The sequence below is a fragment of the Delphinus delphis genome, chromosome 18 (assembly GCF_949987515.2).
Source record: "Delphinus delphis chromosome 18, mDelDel1.2, whole genome shotgun sequence".
NCBI classification, from domain to species: domain Eukaryota; kingdom Metazoa; phylum Chordata; class Mammalia; order Artiodactyla; family Delphinidae; genus Delphinus; species Delphinus delphis.
In genome coordinates, this window is record NC_082700.1 from 74,432,853 (window position 1) to 74,447,686 (window position 14,834).

Genomic DNA, 14,834 nt, shown 5'->3' on the forward strand with positions numbered 1-14,834 from the left:
ATAAGATTTCTGATTTCAGTGTTCAGTGTCTCATTTTTTTAAAGTTCATAACAATTTCATTTCCCTGGAACTTTTCCCTCAGTGCAAAAGTACTAAAAAATTTAGGAAAACACAAAGAAAAGGAAGTACTCATAATTTTTGCATTTACATATAACTGATGTTCATATTTTGATATATTATCCACAGGTTATATTTTTTCTATGCAATTAAGTATTTTTAATTGCATACTGTTTATATCATTTTGTACACATTGCATGCTATGAAATCTTCCTCGATAATTTAATGTCTATCATATCATTATATGAAGTACCTTATTTTACTTACCCATTTAGATCCTTCCCCAATTTTTCTATTACTGATAGTATAAGCATCCTTGCACATACGTCTCTCCATATATATGGAATTTCATATTGAAGAGTGATGCTAACCAAGAATTAGATCATGAAAAATGTAACCTCCATTCTCACTATGTTCAAATAAATGAGTATGGTTAAAATTATGCATATCATGCCTACCTCTCCCATCAGGTATTGGATGGTAACTGATAATTAGCAACTGCTCCTACAGTGATCTCATTTACACTAATAACAAAATCAAATAAGGTTGAAACTTATTGTCCTGTTCAGTGAATCATGAGTCTGTCAGCTGCTCCTACCAAGGCTGGCGTTTGAGCCTGGCTGTTAACAGACTGTCTGAAAAAGTATTTTGCTGATTATCTTCTAATGAACTTATTCTTTGGAGACAATAGTACAAGAAATACATAACCAGATTTCTCTACTGAAAAAAGTGTAAGCTGATTTTACATGAGGATTTCCTTCACAAAAGGAGAGACTCCTTCAATTAATAGGTTTACATTGAAAGAAAACCAGGAAACTCTGGGGAACAGCCATTTTGAGATACCTTTTGGAGGAGAAAACTGTATCTTCTCCAGGCATTTCCTCTGGTGATGTTGACCAGAGAAAACAACACTGTTGAGTGGAGACTAAATCCATTTGGCGCCTACTGTGCCCTTTAATTTTCCATCTCATCATCTGAAATTACAAAGTATCCATTTTGAACAAGTCAGATCTTATCTTTTTATCTGTATTTACAATACAAGGACCAATATCTAAGGGTGTTCATTGTCGGTGCAAAAAAACAAGGAAAGAAAACAGTGGGTCTCTGTTGTAATTAGACAAGTCTCTTAGAATTAGCACTTATTCTTGAAAAACAAACACAAAGTATAGTTTGAATTTAGCTTGGCTATCATGCCAAACATAAATGCCAGGTAAAATTAACCTTTATAAAAATGTGTCAAGAAAATAGTCAAGGCTTCTTCATCTAGGCTGTTTCAATGAAATAACATCCTTAACTCCAGTAATGTTTCTCCATGATTAAACTGGTATCATTTGTGTGCATTTTTTCAATAAATGAACAAATCAAAACTACAATGAGGTATCACCTCACACCAGTCAGAATGGCCATCATCAAAAAATCTACAAACAATAAATGCTGGAGAGGGTGTGGAGAAAAGGGAACCTTCTTGCACTGTTGGTGGGAATGTAAATTGATACAGCCACTATGGAGAACACTATGGAGGTTCCTTAAAAAACTACAAATAGAACTACCATACGACCCAACAATCCCACTACTGGGCATATACCCTGAGAAAACGATAATTCAAAAAGAGTCATGTACCACAATGTTCGTTGCAGCACTATGTACAATAGCCAGGACAGGGAAGCAACCTAAGTGTCCATTGACAGATGAATGGATAAAGAAGATGTGGCACATATATACAATGGAATATTGCTCAGCCATAAAAAGAAACGAAATTGAGTTATTTGTAGTGAGGTGGATGGACCTAGAGTCTGTCATACAGAGTGAAGGAAGTCAGAAAGAGAAAAAATATCGTATGCTAACACATATATATGGAATCTAAAATAAATAAGTAAATAAATAAATGGTTCTGAAGAACCTAGGGGCAGGACAGGAATAAAGACGCAGACATAGAGAATGGACCTGAGGATGTGGGGAGGGGGAAGGGTAAGCTGTGACAAAGCGAGAGAGAGGCATGGACATATATACACTACCAAACGTAAGGTAGATAGCTAGTGGGAAGCAGCTGCATAGCACAGGGAGATCAACTCGGTGCTTTGTGACCACCTAGAGGGGTGGGATAGGGAGGGTGGGAGGGAGGGAGATGCAAGAGGGAAGAGATATGGGGATATATGTATATGTATAGCTGATTCACTTTGTTATAAAGCGGAAACTAACACACCATTGTAAAGCAATTATACTCCAAGAAAGATGTTAAAAAAAAAAAAGAATGGTAAAAGAATCTCCACCATGTCCTGCAGATTTCTTGTTTTATTCTGCTTAATGTATCTGAAAGATACTTCCCTACTGGTAAATACAGTAGGAAAGTATCTTTGTTTTTTTAAAAATAGTTTTATGTTATCATGGGCTGATATACCATCATTTATTTAACCAAACGTCTGTTACATTTAATTTAATCCCTCTCCTTCATTATAGTGTAGTTTTGCAGTAACTATGCTATGCTTATAAATGTATGGTTTTGTATGTGGGTAACAACTTCTGAAAGATAAATCCCTGAAAATTCATTAAGTTGGCTAGAGTATAAATACATTTAAAATTTTGATAGATGTTGCCATTTCCCCCTACAGAAAATCAGTATATACACAATATAAATATTTGCATCAAAAAAGCATGAGGATAACTTTTTTTTCTCACATTCTTATGAGCACAACTTATTATCAAAGTTTTGGTTTGCAAATTTGATAGCAAAAAAAAATACAACTTTAGATTGTCTTTGTAATGGATGGGGAGGATATCTTTTTATGAGTTCAAAAGCCTTGTGTTTTCTTTGACGTATCTTTGTATCTTTTTATATTTTTGAACAGTTTTACATGTAGTTTTATTTTTATCTATTATCTAGTTGATAGCCTTTCTTATGGGAGCTCTTCATATAATAAAGAAAAAAGTCATTTTCCTGCTATTTTGGTACAAATATTTTTCCTGTGTCACCACCTTTGACTTATGGCAATCACTGTAGAGTATCTTTATCAATCATATAAATTAAATTTAGCAATCTTTTCTTCTCTGGCTTCTATATTCATTTTTGTTTTCAATACTTAAAATACCCTTCTCCTAGATATGTATTATTTGTGTGGTTTCGTTTTCTTACTTTTAAATATCTGCTTTATCTGAGATGCATTTAAGCAATAAGAGAGGGTTTGTTTTCTAGATGATTACACAGTTGTCTCCAAACTACTTATTAAATAATCCATGTTTTCCCTCATTGACATGAAACGTCACCTTTATTAAACACTGAAGTTCACATGTGCGTCCATCAGAATTTGGCAAAGCCAAATCTCACAGCTCAGAATTATTTACCCCAGTATGTCACTACAGATACTTCATCCAGATTGAAGCTGAGTTAAAGATACATTGTTATTTAAATCTAGAGGTTAGATTCTACCTCCTAACAGGAAAATGGTCACATTAGGTAAAATCAAGAGCCATATTGAAATTTAAAGACATTTATTCTGTCAAAGGATAAAATTGTATTTATGGGACATGATTTACACTTCATACCTAGAGCAAAAAGCATACTGTATTATACTCAGTTTCTTGGTTTCTTCAGATTTTTGCAGTTCATTTTATTGTCTTCATTTTATCAGACCCAGCCCGAGTTACACAGTGACTCCCAGGCCAGAGAAAACCAGTTTATAAATATAAATAGTAGAATTTTTCTATCAATTGTTTCTTTATAATAATTAAAATTGTATTATGGATTCTTGCTACTCCCCTCCCCGACCCCGCATACAGCGCTGTGAAACTGGAAGAAACTTACTCCTGTTTAGCAGACATATCCCAAAGCAAAACCTATAGTTTTCTTAGTCTTAATGAGCCAAGTTATATACGGTCACATCCCAGCCATTGAAAACTGGCTTAGGTCCTGATGCCCATCTTTCTCATTATAAATGTTCCAGCTTGTCAAAAATCACGCAGTGCCTCTTAGGCCTTTGAGGCTTGGCTGTGGTCATGAGCAAGGATCACAGCACGGTCTTCCAGAATGGTCATTAATAACACATAGCGTTTACATACGATTTTACATCTTCCAAGAACTTTGCAAACACTAATTAACCCACTTATGCTTTTAAAGGAAGAAGCGGGAATCAGCTTTCGTTTTATGAATGAAAAACTGGCTCGCAACAAAGCTGTGATTATGCACGGTCTTTTGGAGCTACTCGTAAGTAATATAAGGTCTTCTTTCGTTACATTTCAGGTGACTCTGTCAGCCTCACCATTATTGACATTTTGGTCTGGATTGTTACTTGTGGGAGCTTTTCTGTTCGCAGTAGGATATCTGACGGCATACCTGGCCTCTGCCCACTCGATGCCAGTCACACCTCCCCCCCTCCCCCCCCCCACCCCCCCCCCCTCGTCTTGACAATCAAAAAGTCTCCAGATGTTGCCAAACCCCAGAAGGGCAAAAATCTTCCCCAGCTGTGAACCACTTCGTAGGAGAAAGGGCCAGAAAAAGTTTGGTAATGCCCATTACAGGGTTTTCCCTTACAAACACAGTTCTTTTCTCCAATTCACATTCTATTATTACCATGTATCACAGAACCTCTGCACGTATTATTTTTCCTTCTCACATTACGTACAAAAATAACTGATAAGATAGTGTTCTACACATAGTCATAATATGTATGCACACGTGTGTGTGTGCACACACACACACACACAGGGTCCTTACAACCACCGGATAAACCAGTTACCACTATTACCCTATTTTATGCAAGAGGAAACTCAGATACATTTTCCTAAATGGGAAAAGAATTTGAAAAAGAATAGATACATCCATGTGTTTAACTGAATCACTTTGCTGTACACCTGAAACTAACACAACATTGTTAACCCACAGTACTCCAACAGAAAATAAAAATTTTAAAAAAAAGATCATGTTTGTTTGAGAAGTCAGGAATTCTACTATCAAATATCTTTAGATGAAATCATGTGATCTAAGATGACTTCAAAATAATTCAGAGGTCTATAAATATGAAAAAAGATTAATCATTGATAATTGTTGAGAATGGGTGATGTGCATGCAGGTTCATTATGCTATCCTCCTGGTTGCATTTAAAATTATTTCTATGATTAAAAAAATAAGTTACGGTTGGACACATTATGTTTGAGAGGCCCATGCGACTTCATGTGGAGATGTTATGTAAATGGTTAGATATGTGAACTAGAGTTAAGCAAAGAAATCGGGGCTAAAAAAAGTGGGTGTTATTAGCATATTTAAAGCCACTGGGCAGGATGAGAACACCTATGAATTGAAAGGAGAGAGAACAGGTCTAGTACTAAGAAACTGAACTCTCCAAGAAAATCCAGAAAGGCATCCTTGCCAGAATTTTACAATGTGTCTCAAGTCACTGGAAAATACATAACTATGAATCAGTAATTCCATTTCCACAAATGTAAACAACTGATTACAAAGCTCAGTAAAGAAGTGAGGGTGACTTAGTGACATAACCTAAAAGCCAGACAATAAGGGCCAACTGGATACATTACAAACCAATCAATGGAATACTGTGCAGCAACTAAAAATGATGTAGATATAGTTTAGTGACCTGTAAATATTCTCACAATTTATTAGGTGAGAAAAGCTAGTCACAGAAAGCATTATAGCTTATTTTATATTTATTTGTTACACTGCAAATATGCATTTTGTGCTTTCCTTACCATCAGTAACCTAAAATAGATGTTATCTTTGGTGGTAAAATTATGTACTTTTCTTCTCACTACACATACCTGTATTTTGTAATTTTTCTCAATAGACATTATATAAAAATATACAAGTTTAAAAATTTTAATGAAGCTCATTCAGTAATATGAAATTCAAAGGACCTGAAATAGGAACTGACTTGAATCAAAAATTATATTAATATCATAATGTCTATTTGACTGAAATAACTATTATGAATTGTTTGAAAATAAAGATAAGAAATTATTTTAATAGTACATTAAATATTTTATTTAAATTAAGAAATATAACAAAATAACATACATTTGTTCCATGGGTTCGATAAAATTTTTAACTACTTACAAATAATCTACACACAGTTTCTCAGGTACCAAATTCCAAGTATTTAACTGATGTCATAAAAACATATTTTTCAAAATGTACAGGCTGCATTCCAAAATTTGGTATATTTTGGTATTTATATATTTGGTATATAAATCCAGACATAATATATATATATAAATACATACACATACTATACAAACTTTACATAACCTAAGGGTAAATAAAAGTCACTTTAAAAAGTCAAAGCAATGTACTTCTCTGTAAAGAAAGTTGTAACACACATGCCATTCTGACACATTCAATGGGTTATACTTAAGAAAATCACTCTTTGTGGATACTATTTATACTGAAGTACAAATTCACATAAAAGTATTTTCTTTAAAACATGCTCTATTTTAGAAAAAACATTAAGTGTGGGCCAAGTACTTTTAAAATTGCAAGAGATTTTAAAACTCAAACTGATCCAACTTTAAGTTTTTAGACCATTAAATCTCATTCAACTTCCCCTGATTTAGCTAATGACATCATTAACAAGGTATGTATTCATGAGCTTGACTTAACCTTAAAAAATAAATTTGTTCACATTTCACATTTAAAAGAGGAATTTTAGCCTTCAACTTAAAAAGACATATATTTACAAGTCCAATTGTAACAATTCTGATTTTTTTCTTGCAATGCTTTTATTAGACAAAAACTATTATTAAAATTTTTATTTGACTTCAGAAAATCCTGTTAGGTCACTATTTTTAATGACTCTAAAAGCTTCTAAATCTATTTTATTAATATCTGAGTCAAAATTCTAGATTTCTATAAGGAGACTGTTAACATTAAACATTTTGTTTCATCTTGGTTATAAAAATAATCAAACACTACACTGTTAAAAAATTTTCTTTCTTGACATTGGGCCATTGGGTGTCTTTTCTATATCAAAAGTTACGATTACTGTGTTTCTATATCTAATAATACTGTTTAAGCACAGATTTTAAGAGATTAAAATAAAATGTGGTTTAATGAGTCAGCCAGATCAGAGGCCTTCCCTCACTAGGAAAGCTAGCTTCAAAGCAAATATTGATTTTCCTCCTGTAATTCCCTCTTGTCTGTTGATTCAGTTACCCAACGTTCTTGTAGGATTTTAAACTTTCTCTTAAGAGTTCTTCGAAAAGCTTTAAAGTCTGCAACCCGACTCTGATCCTCCCCAATGATGACATGAGACACTCCCTCAGCTAAGCATGAAACTACTTTTGCTCCATGAAATTGAAGCTCCAGGGCTGTGACAGCTAATCTTGCCCCCTCGATTTTAGTGCTTAAGTCATTAATAACAGTATACAAGTCCAAAAAAACGGTATGGTGTCGAAACATGCTAAGAGGAGTGTTGTTCCAGGAATACCGGTGTTCCAAATCGGCAATCACAGGATCCATTTCCCCAGGAGTCTGTTCACCAGCATTTTTAATTCCCGAGAACACTTCCTTCAGTTGGTTCCAATCTGTATCGACAAAGTAACTATCCCCGTAGCGGTCATATTCCCGAGCAAAGTGCTGTTTTGTTGATGGGCACATGTGAATCATGAAGCGAGGCTGCCACGGCACACAGCTTTTGGTCTCTAAACACTCTAACAGCCACTCGGGCTTGACAACATCGTGTTTATCAGAAGAGATGATGTTTTTCACTCGAATGTTCTCACACCCTGCGATCACACAGTATGTGTCTGGGCCTGGATTTTGGACTACATAACCACCGAATTCTGCGATTCTGTTCTCCAGATCGGGCTTTGGATGGCTGTTGGTTCCACTCATGACACAAAACTCCACATCTTCAAATATATTAGAGACTTTGTTTACGTTAGAAAGGTTGGGTGCTTTGAGGTGCTCAATAATCCCAATAACTTTCTTCGTCTTTGGGGCAGCCTTCCGCTTTTTTTCTTGTGGTTCATCATCGTCACCCACATAAAGGTGTTTAGACGCAAGCTTTCCGGAGGCTTTCCCTCGGAGTTGTTCTAAGTCCTCCAGAGACATACATTCGTGCCATTCTTTGTTTTCTCTTATGTTCTCAATTCGTGGGAAACGCAACGTGCAGCCAGTTTTATACATGCCACTGGGGACAATCTCTGTGGCCTTAACCTGAACGATGACTGAGTTCCAAGGCTCGATGTAGACCTCCGGCTTCTCTGTTCCACACAAAATGCAACTGGGTGGGGCTTTCTTATGAAAAGGCTTCCAGTGTTGGGCCAACTTCAAACCCAGGTCATACAGTTCTTTCATGGTGTAACCTGAGCCAATGCGACAGAGAGTATGAAACACTGATGGTTTTTCACCAGGAGGGGGTTTCTCTGACACCGCACACAAAAAATGAGACATCATTCCACCCCGGGAACCTTTCCCCCAGTAGCCCCCCACGATTAAGATGTCCAGTTCATCCATCAGCCCGTTTACATACTCTGGTTTAATTTTCAACCATCCTTCCCCTCTTTTATCTGGCTTGTAAATGGACAGAGGATGTTTTATCATGATCCCCTCTTCTCTTTTATCTATTGCTTCATTCAAAGCATCAATTACTTCTTTCTTAGTATGAGCTTGTGTTTTTTGCACTATTTCTATTCTACCTGGTACTGGTGTAAAAACACTATTAAGAATTTCATACCTCTTTCTCAGTGTCTCCTGTCCTAGCTTTTTATCATTAACCATCAATACATCAAAAACACAGTAACAAGTGTGCAGATCAGAATCTTCTACCATTCTTTTAATATCAAACTTACTCCCCTTTTGCATAAAAGTTTGTGTATCAGGGTTGTAGGCCATCATCTCACCATCGAGGATGCAGTTTTGAACATCTGTTTTGAATGCATTATGGATGAACGGTGTCAGGGAACCTTCCTGTGGGGAAGAGCCAAACTGATCCTCATAGTTATATCCATTGCGGGAGAAGTACCGATACACGTCCCCATCCTTGTGCATCTGCATACGCTCACCGTCTAGCTTGGTTTCGATGTAGAAACTCTGGTGTTTCATGTCCTTCTCAATTCGCTCGATATCTGCTATAGAGGCCAGCATGGGTTTAAATGCAGAGAATAAAGTGATAGAAATGTCGCTGAGTCCAACTGAAGGATCATGCAGTTGCCTACAGACCTTTTCCAGATCTGTGGTGACATTATGCAACTCAGCAGCGTCATTATGAAAGACAGAAAACACAGTTTGCTGAGTAAAACCAAGCTTCAAGTCCTTTACAATCATCCGTATCAGCCACTTTTGTTCAAGTGCTGAACTCTGAGTTATAAGCTGAAGAAGACTCTTCTTTACTAGGTCCTTCCTTTGGGCAGAATTATTGTTGGCGATGGAGTCTAAAAGGTCATTTACTTGCTGTATGGTTAAACTTCCCTTCTGTAAACATCTGGGTTTCAACACAAAGTATGCAATCATCGCAAAGTCTCCAGCATCTCCACGAGTTCCGGTAGGTGTTCTGTAGTTTAGAAGTTTGAGGGCATCTTTTCCTCCTCGAGGTAAGTTAAGCAACTCAATATAAAGCTTAGCAAGCATCGTTTCTTTGATGCCATAGGCCATTCTCTCTCTTTCCAGCTGAGGAAGAATAAGTCTCATGGCTGGATAAAAAGAATCTGTGACATCTTTTTGGTTCTTATGAAGGGCATCATGAAACTTTCTCCAAGAATCTAAAAATTCTTTGAAGTGTCTGATTTTTTCTGCACGTCCTTTACTTCTCTGTATTCGTTCTAAAGTTGAACATAAATCTGCAAAAGGAACGTGAGATGCAACAGTCTGTGAAGTTTGTGCGGCAGCCATGGGAGCGACGGTGAATCTTCTGGTTTATCTGATAAAGCAAAAAGAGAATAACTGTGAAGGATAAAATGCAACTCAATTTTAATGTAAAGACCTTACAGAAAGTGCCTGGTTCATAACAAATGTTTAATAATGTTTGTCAAATGAAAACAGACCAATGTTACAAACGATGTCTCTTTTCAACCTCTACATTGAATGATAATCAACTATTTTGTTTCAAACCCATTTCACTTCTGGGTTCCTGAGGTCTTTTCTTATATTTCTCCTCTTTTTCTTTCAGACCACCACCACACAGCACCAGAAACAAACTTTTTTTTTTTCAATTTACAAACAATTTTCCCCATTTTATTGTTTTATTTTTTATTGAAGTATAGTTGATTTACAATATTGTGTTAATTTCTGCTGCAAAGTGATTCAGTTATACATATGTATACGTTCTTTTTTATATTCTTTTCCATTATGGTTGATCACAGGATAGAGAAGATAGTTCTCTGTGCTATACAGTAGGACCTTGTTGTTTACCCATTGTATGTAAAAAAAAAACTTCCTAAAATCATGCTTTTAACAAACCGCTAGCTCACTGAATTGGAATTTGGCTGAACTGAACTTCTACGTAGATAGGGTCCTTTCCCCCAAATAAGTACCCTCTTCTTCCAGACAAAGCCTAGGACTATGTTTACTGTCACTTCTTCACTGCTATGACAAATCACTCTAGCATTCAAAACCCAAATCAAAACATCCTCCCCATGAAATTCTCACTTTACCTATCTTTACCTATCTCTTTTTTTTTTTTTTTTTTTTGTGGTACGTGGGCCTCTCACTGTTGTGGCCTCTCCATTTGCGGAGCACAGGCTCTGGACACGCAGGCTCAGCGGCCATGGCTCACGGGCCCAGCCGCTCCACGGCATGTGGGATCTTCCCGGACCGGGGCACGAACCCGTGTCCCCTGCATCGGCAGGTGGACTCTCAACCACTGTGCCACCAGGGAAGCCCCCGCGTTACCTATCTCTTAACTCTATTATCATAGTTACTTACAGTTTTATAAATTTAAATTCATTAGTGCACTTTTTTGGCCGATAATCCCATGCCAGTAATCCCCAAACCACTTGCTGACTATGTATGGGACATGCATTGTGCTATGGGCAAATACAGTATGTTTCTGCCTCAGGAGTACATTTTGCAATGAAAAAGAGATGTAATGGGAACAACTATAAAATGATAAGGGCTTTAACAAAAATATAGCAAAAGTAAAATGTCATGAGACAGAGCTTTTCACTGAAATATCTCCTGAAAGTCAAAGAGGAAATAATGGGGGCCTTATTCTAGACCCTGGACTAGGGTCTAGAATATTTGCTAAAGTGGTCACCACAAGCATAAAATTTCTTTGAAGTTTTAAATAATCATGCAAGTTCTATTAGAATCTATAAGATATCAGAACTTATATGGTTTAAATGGAACACTAAAATATACTAACTTTTCCAAAAAAAGATTCAAGTAAAATGTGTACTCTAGGAATTTAAGCCATGTTTTATCTTGTGGTTTCAGATACCTCCTGGCATATCCCCATGTAGCCCAGAGGGCAGGAAGTCAGAGCAGCTTCTGGGGAGTGGGGAGGTCTCTTGTGGTGCAGAGTCCATGAAATTCCCGGCCCAGCAAACAAAAGAGAATCACACAGTATTATCAGCACGAGGCTACACTATCTAGCAGGAGAAATCACATGGTTAACTACAACACCACGTTAACTAAACTGTCAGTCTCTGGAGGTTAGAAATCATGTTGTAATCTGTGCCACTAGCTCCTGGCGCATAGTAGGTTGGTTTGTTGAATGAATTACTGAAACCTACAGTTGAGTTCCTGGAAAAGCACACTAGGGAAGGCCAGGAGCTGATCACACACACACACACACACACACACACACACACACACACACACACACACGAGCGATGGGGTAGTTTGGTTAAAAACACCCAGCAGCTATGACTACTCTGGGGAAGGTTAACAAAATCCATTTGGGGGCCTATGGGGCAAAAAACCTCACCTCTCAGTCTAATTGCTGACAAAGGAAATCCAATGTCTACAGAGTCCATTAGGCCGAGATAAACCCAGGAGATACCACAATCCTGAGTCTTTTATCTCTGAATACAGGAACTGCTTCCCCTTGCTGTGTCTCATTTGAATAACTGACTGCACCACCTGGTTAGGTCTGTTCACTCTCTCATCTCTCAAAACATGCTCCCTCAACCTATATTACAGTATATAATTACAGTATTACAGTATATTACAGTATATACTGTATACTGTATACCTATATTACAGTATACAGTATACAGTATATATATTACAGTATATTCCACCTATATTACAGTATATAATGCCCTGCTTACAATTCATATATAATATATACCAAACAAAGTACGTTAAGAAATACTTCTTCGAATGTTCAAGATTGGTATAGGGTTTCTGATTTATCTGTAGATTCTATTACAGTCCCAAAGTCCAAGTTTCCCTGAACAAGTCTCAGGCAAAGGCTCAAATTACTTTATACTAATGTTGAAATCCACGTAATGATGTAAATATATATGCATCATAAAACTGCTCCATAGATAACAAGGATTCCAACATTAGTATAAAGTGAATAGACTTCAAATATTTTTACTTATTAAAATAGTACAAAAAAGTCGAATATTACCATTTCCACTGCTTTTTACGTACTCTTTTCATTTTATTTTCTGGATTCTGAGGACTTTGGCTGATGCTTTTGAATTGTGAAAAAGCAATACAAAGAAGTTTGTGGTGAGGGCTCAGGCTCTGGAGTCCAATAATCTGAGTTTAAATGTGGAGTCTAACACTTCATAGCTGTGTGATATGGGGCAGCTGTTTAATTTCTCTACGTTTCAGTTTCCTTAAGTGTTAAGTGGGGTTGATAACTATGTAGAAATTAGGATGATGCCTGACAACTCACATAAGATGCTTAACACAGTACCTGGCATTTAATAAGCCCCTGATCGATTTTAGTACTATAATGCTTGTGGACCCAAAAGACACTGAACACATGAATATTACAAAATAGTAAGCCGGTAAGAAGATAGGGGGACGATTCATTTTGACAAGGATAAGCAAAGCTTTCAAGAGAATATATACAAATAATTGGTACAATAATGACTCATCATCTATTCAGCTGCTGCCTCTATACAACAAGACACACTAGCAAGGTTTTATTCGGTGAATATGGGAGATGATTCAATGCTCTTCTACTGGAGAGAAAGAAATGGCACAGGTGAAGTTTCCTTCGTGCAACCCTCGACAAGACAGAAGGGTTGACAGGAGCCCACCTTCCACAGCACTTTGTGATATTCTGGGAGAACCTCAGGAGAAAGAAATTAGTGGTGAGAAAAAGCCAGAAAGCTGTGGGAGGCAGGAAGTTAGTGAAAGACAAGGTGTAAGAAGAGAAACAAGCTTACTCCCTCTCCGCAAAATCACTGGACGGTCCACACTACCCTCATCAGCGGATGCCGGGGGAGCCCTGGCCCTGGGCAAACCGTTACCTCTGGGTCCAGGGGTCTCCAGCTGGCGGGGCGGGCGCCGGAATCAGGCCATTCAAGCAGCCAACACGGCTCCTGAGCGTCAAAGGCGGGGGACACTACAGTCCCCTCGCCCCACGTCCCAGGAGGGGGGGTCCAGAGCAAGAGCCCGAACCGGGGACCGGGCTTCTAACGCGGCGGGTCGCCAGGGTGTCGGTGCCCCTCACCCGGGGACCCGATGAGGATGAACCGAAGGACGAAGAAAAAACCTGAACTCTTAAGACTGTAGCATTTCCTGGACTAAGAAGACGCTACACGGCCCCCTCCTGTTCGGCCTCACCTACCCAGCCTCCGCCTGCCCAGACTCCACCTCTGGATCCTCCGTGGAATCCGAGGCCCCTCCCGGGCCGTCACACAAACCGCCAACCGGGCCTGAAGCCGCTACCGCCGCCGCCGCCAAACCGGAAGCGGGAGCACCGAGGGCCGGTTCCGCCAGCTGCTCCCTGCGCAGGCGCAATCGCTTCCTGCGGACGGAGCGGCCCTGACTTCACGCTGCCGATGTACGCGAGCGCCGTCGCCACCTGCGGGCCCAGAGGCTGTGACGTCAGGGAGATGATGTGCGCAGGCGCCGTACCTTTCCGGAGGCACTGGGAGGACCGCCCACCTTGCTGGGCTGCAGAGGCCCAGAGGGAACCGGGGTTACAGTGTGGTTCCCAACACATCTCCGGTTGGCCTCAGCAGCAGGTGCTCTTTGCAGTTGGCCCACGAGAGTGGATTTCGTCGCTGAGGGAGACCCCCAAATACTTTGTCCACTGGTTCCTTACTGGGACTTTGAGCCTGAGCCTCTCTGCTTAGGCTACTCTTAGCAAGTGACACCCTCTCAGAGTTCTGCTCCCTATGTGTAAAGAGTGGTACCATCACTCATTTCCGTGGTTGTGAAAGCACCCAGGGGAGAGGAGGGCATCTTCCCTCCCAAATCGTCTGCTGTTTCATTTAGGTGGAAAAATATGCTTCTGCAAAATTGTCTAAGGCAGTTCTTTCCTATTTGTTTTTCATGATGGTGCAACTGTGATGTCAGCTCTTGTCTCCTAACACAAATAATACATAATTCACAATAATACATAATTCATAATACAAACAGTTGCATACTCACAAATCAACAATGGACTCCTAATTTCTATTCAAGGATTCAAAATAAAACTGTTCCACAAATCTCTCCTGAGCACCTACTATGATATTGTAAATTGTGCTACATACAGAGGATTGAGAAATGAAAACAACCCGAATCCTTTTGTGTGGCTTTCCAGGAGCTGTGGCTTTCTACCAGTATCTTGCTATGGCTTGTCCTCTTCCACCATGGAGAATTGAGAAATTATTCATAAACTGTAGGAAGAGACAACTTTTAGAATTACTTCATTTTAGCA

General features: G+C 38.6%; 1 protein-coding gene across 1 annotated transcript; it reads right to left on the reverse strand.

Annotated features, from left to right (window-relative positions):
- Positions 1 to 6,035: 6,035 nt before the first annotated feature.
- LIG4 (DNA ligase 4) lies at positions 6,036 to 13,952 on the reverse strand. The gene is made up of 2 exons (XM_059995810.1): positions 13,755 to 13,952; positions 6,036 to 9,920 (listed from the first exon to the last, which is right to left on the reverse strand). The coding sequence occupies exon 2, from the start codon at positions 9,890 to 9,892 to the stop codon at positions 7,157 to 7,159; it is 2,736 nt and encodes a 911-aa protein (XP_059851793.1). The 5' UTR covers positions 9,893 to 9,920; positions 13,755 to 13,952; the 3' UTR covers positions 6,036 to 7,156.
- Positions 13,953 to 14,834: the final 882 nt, after the last annotated feature.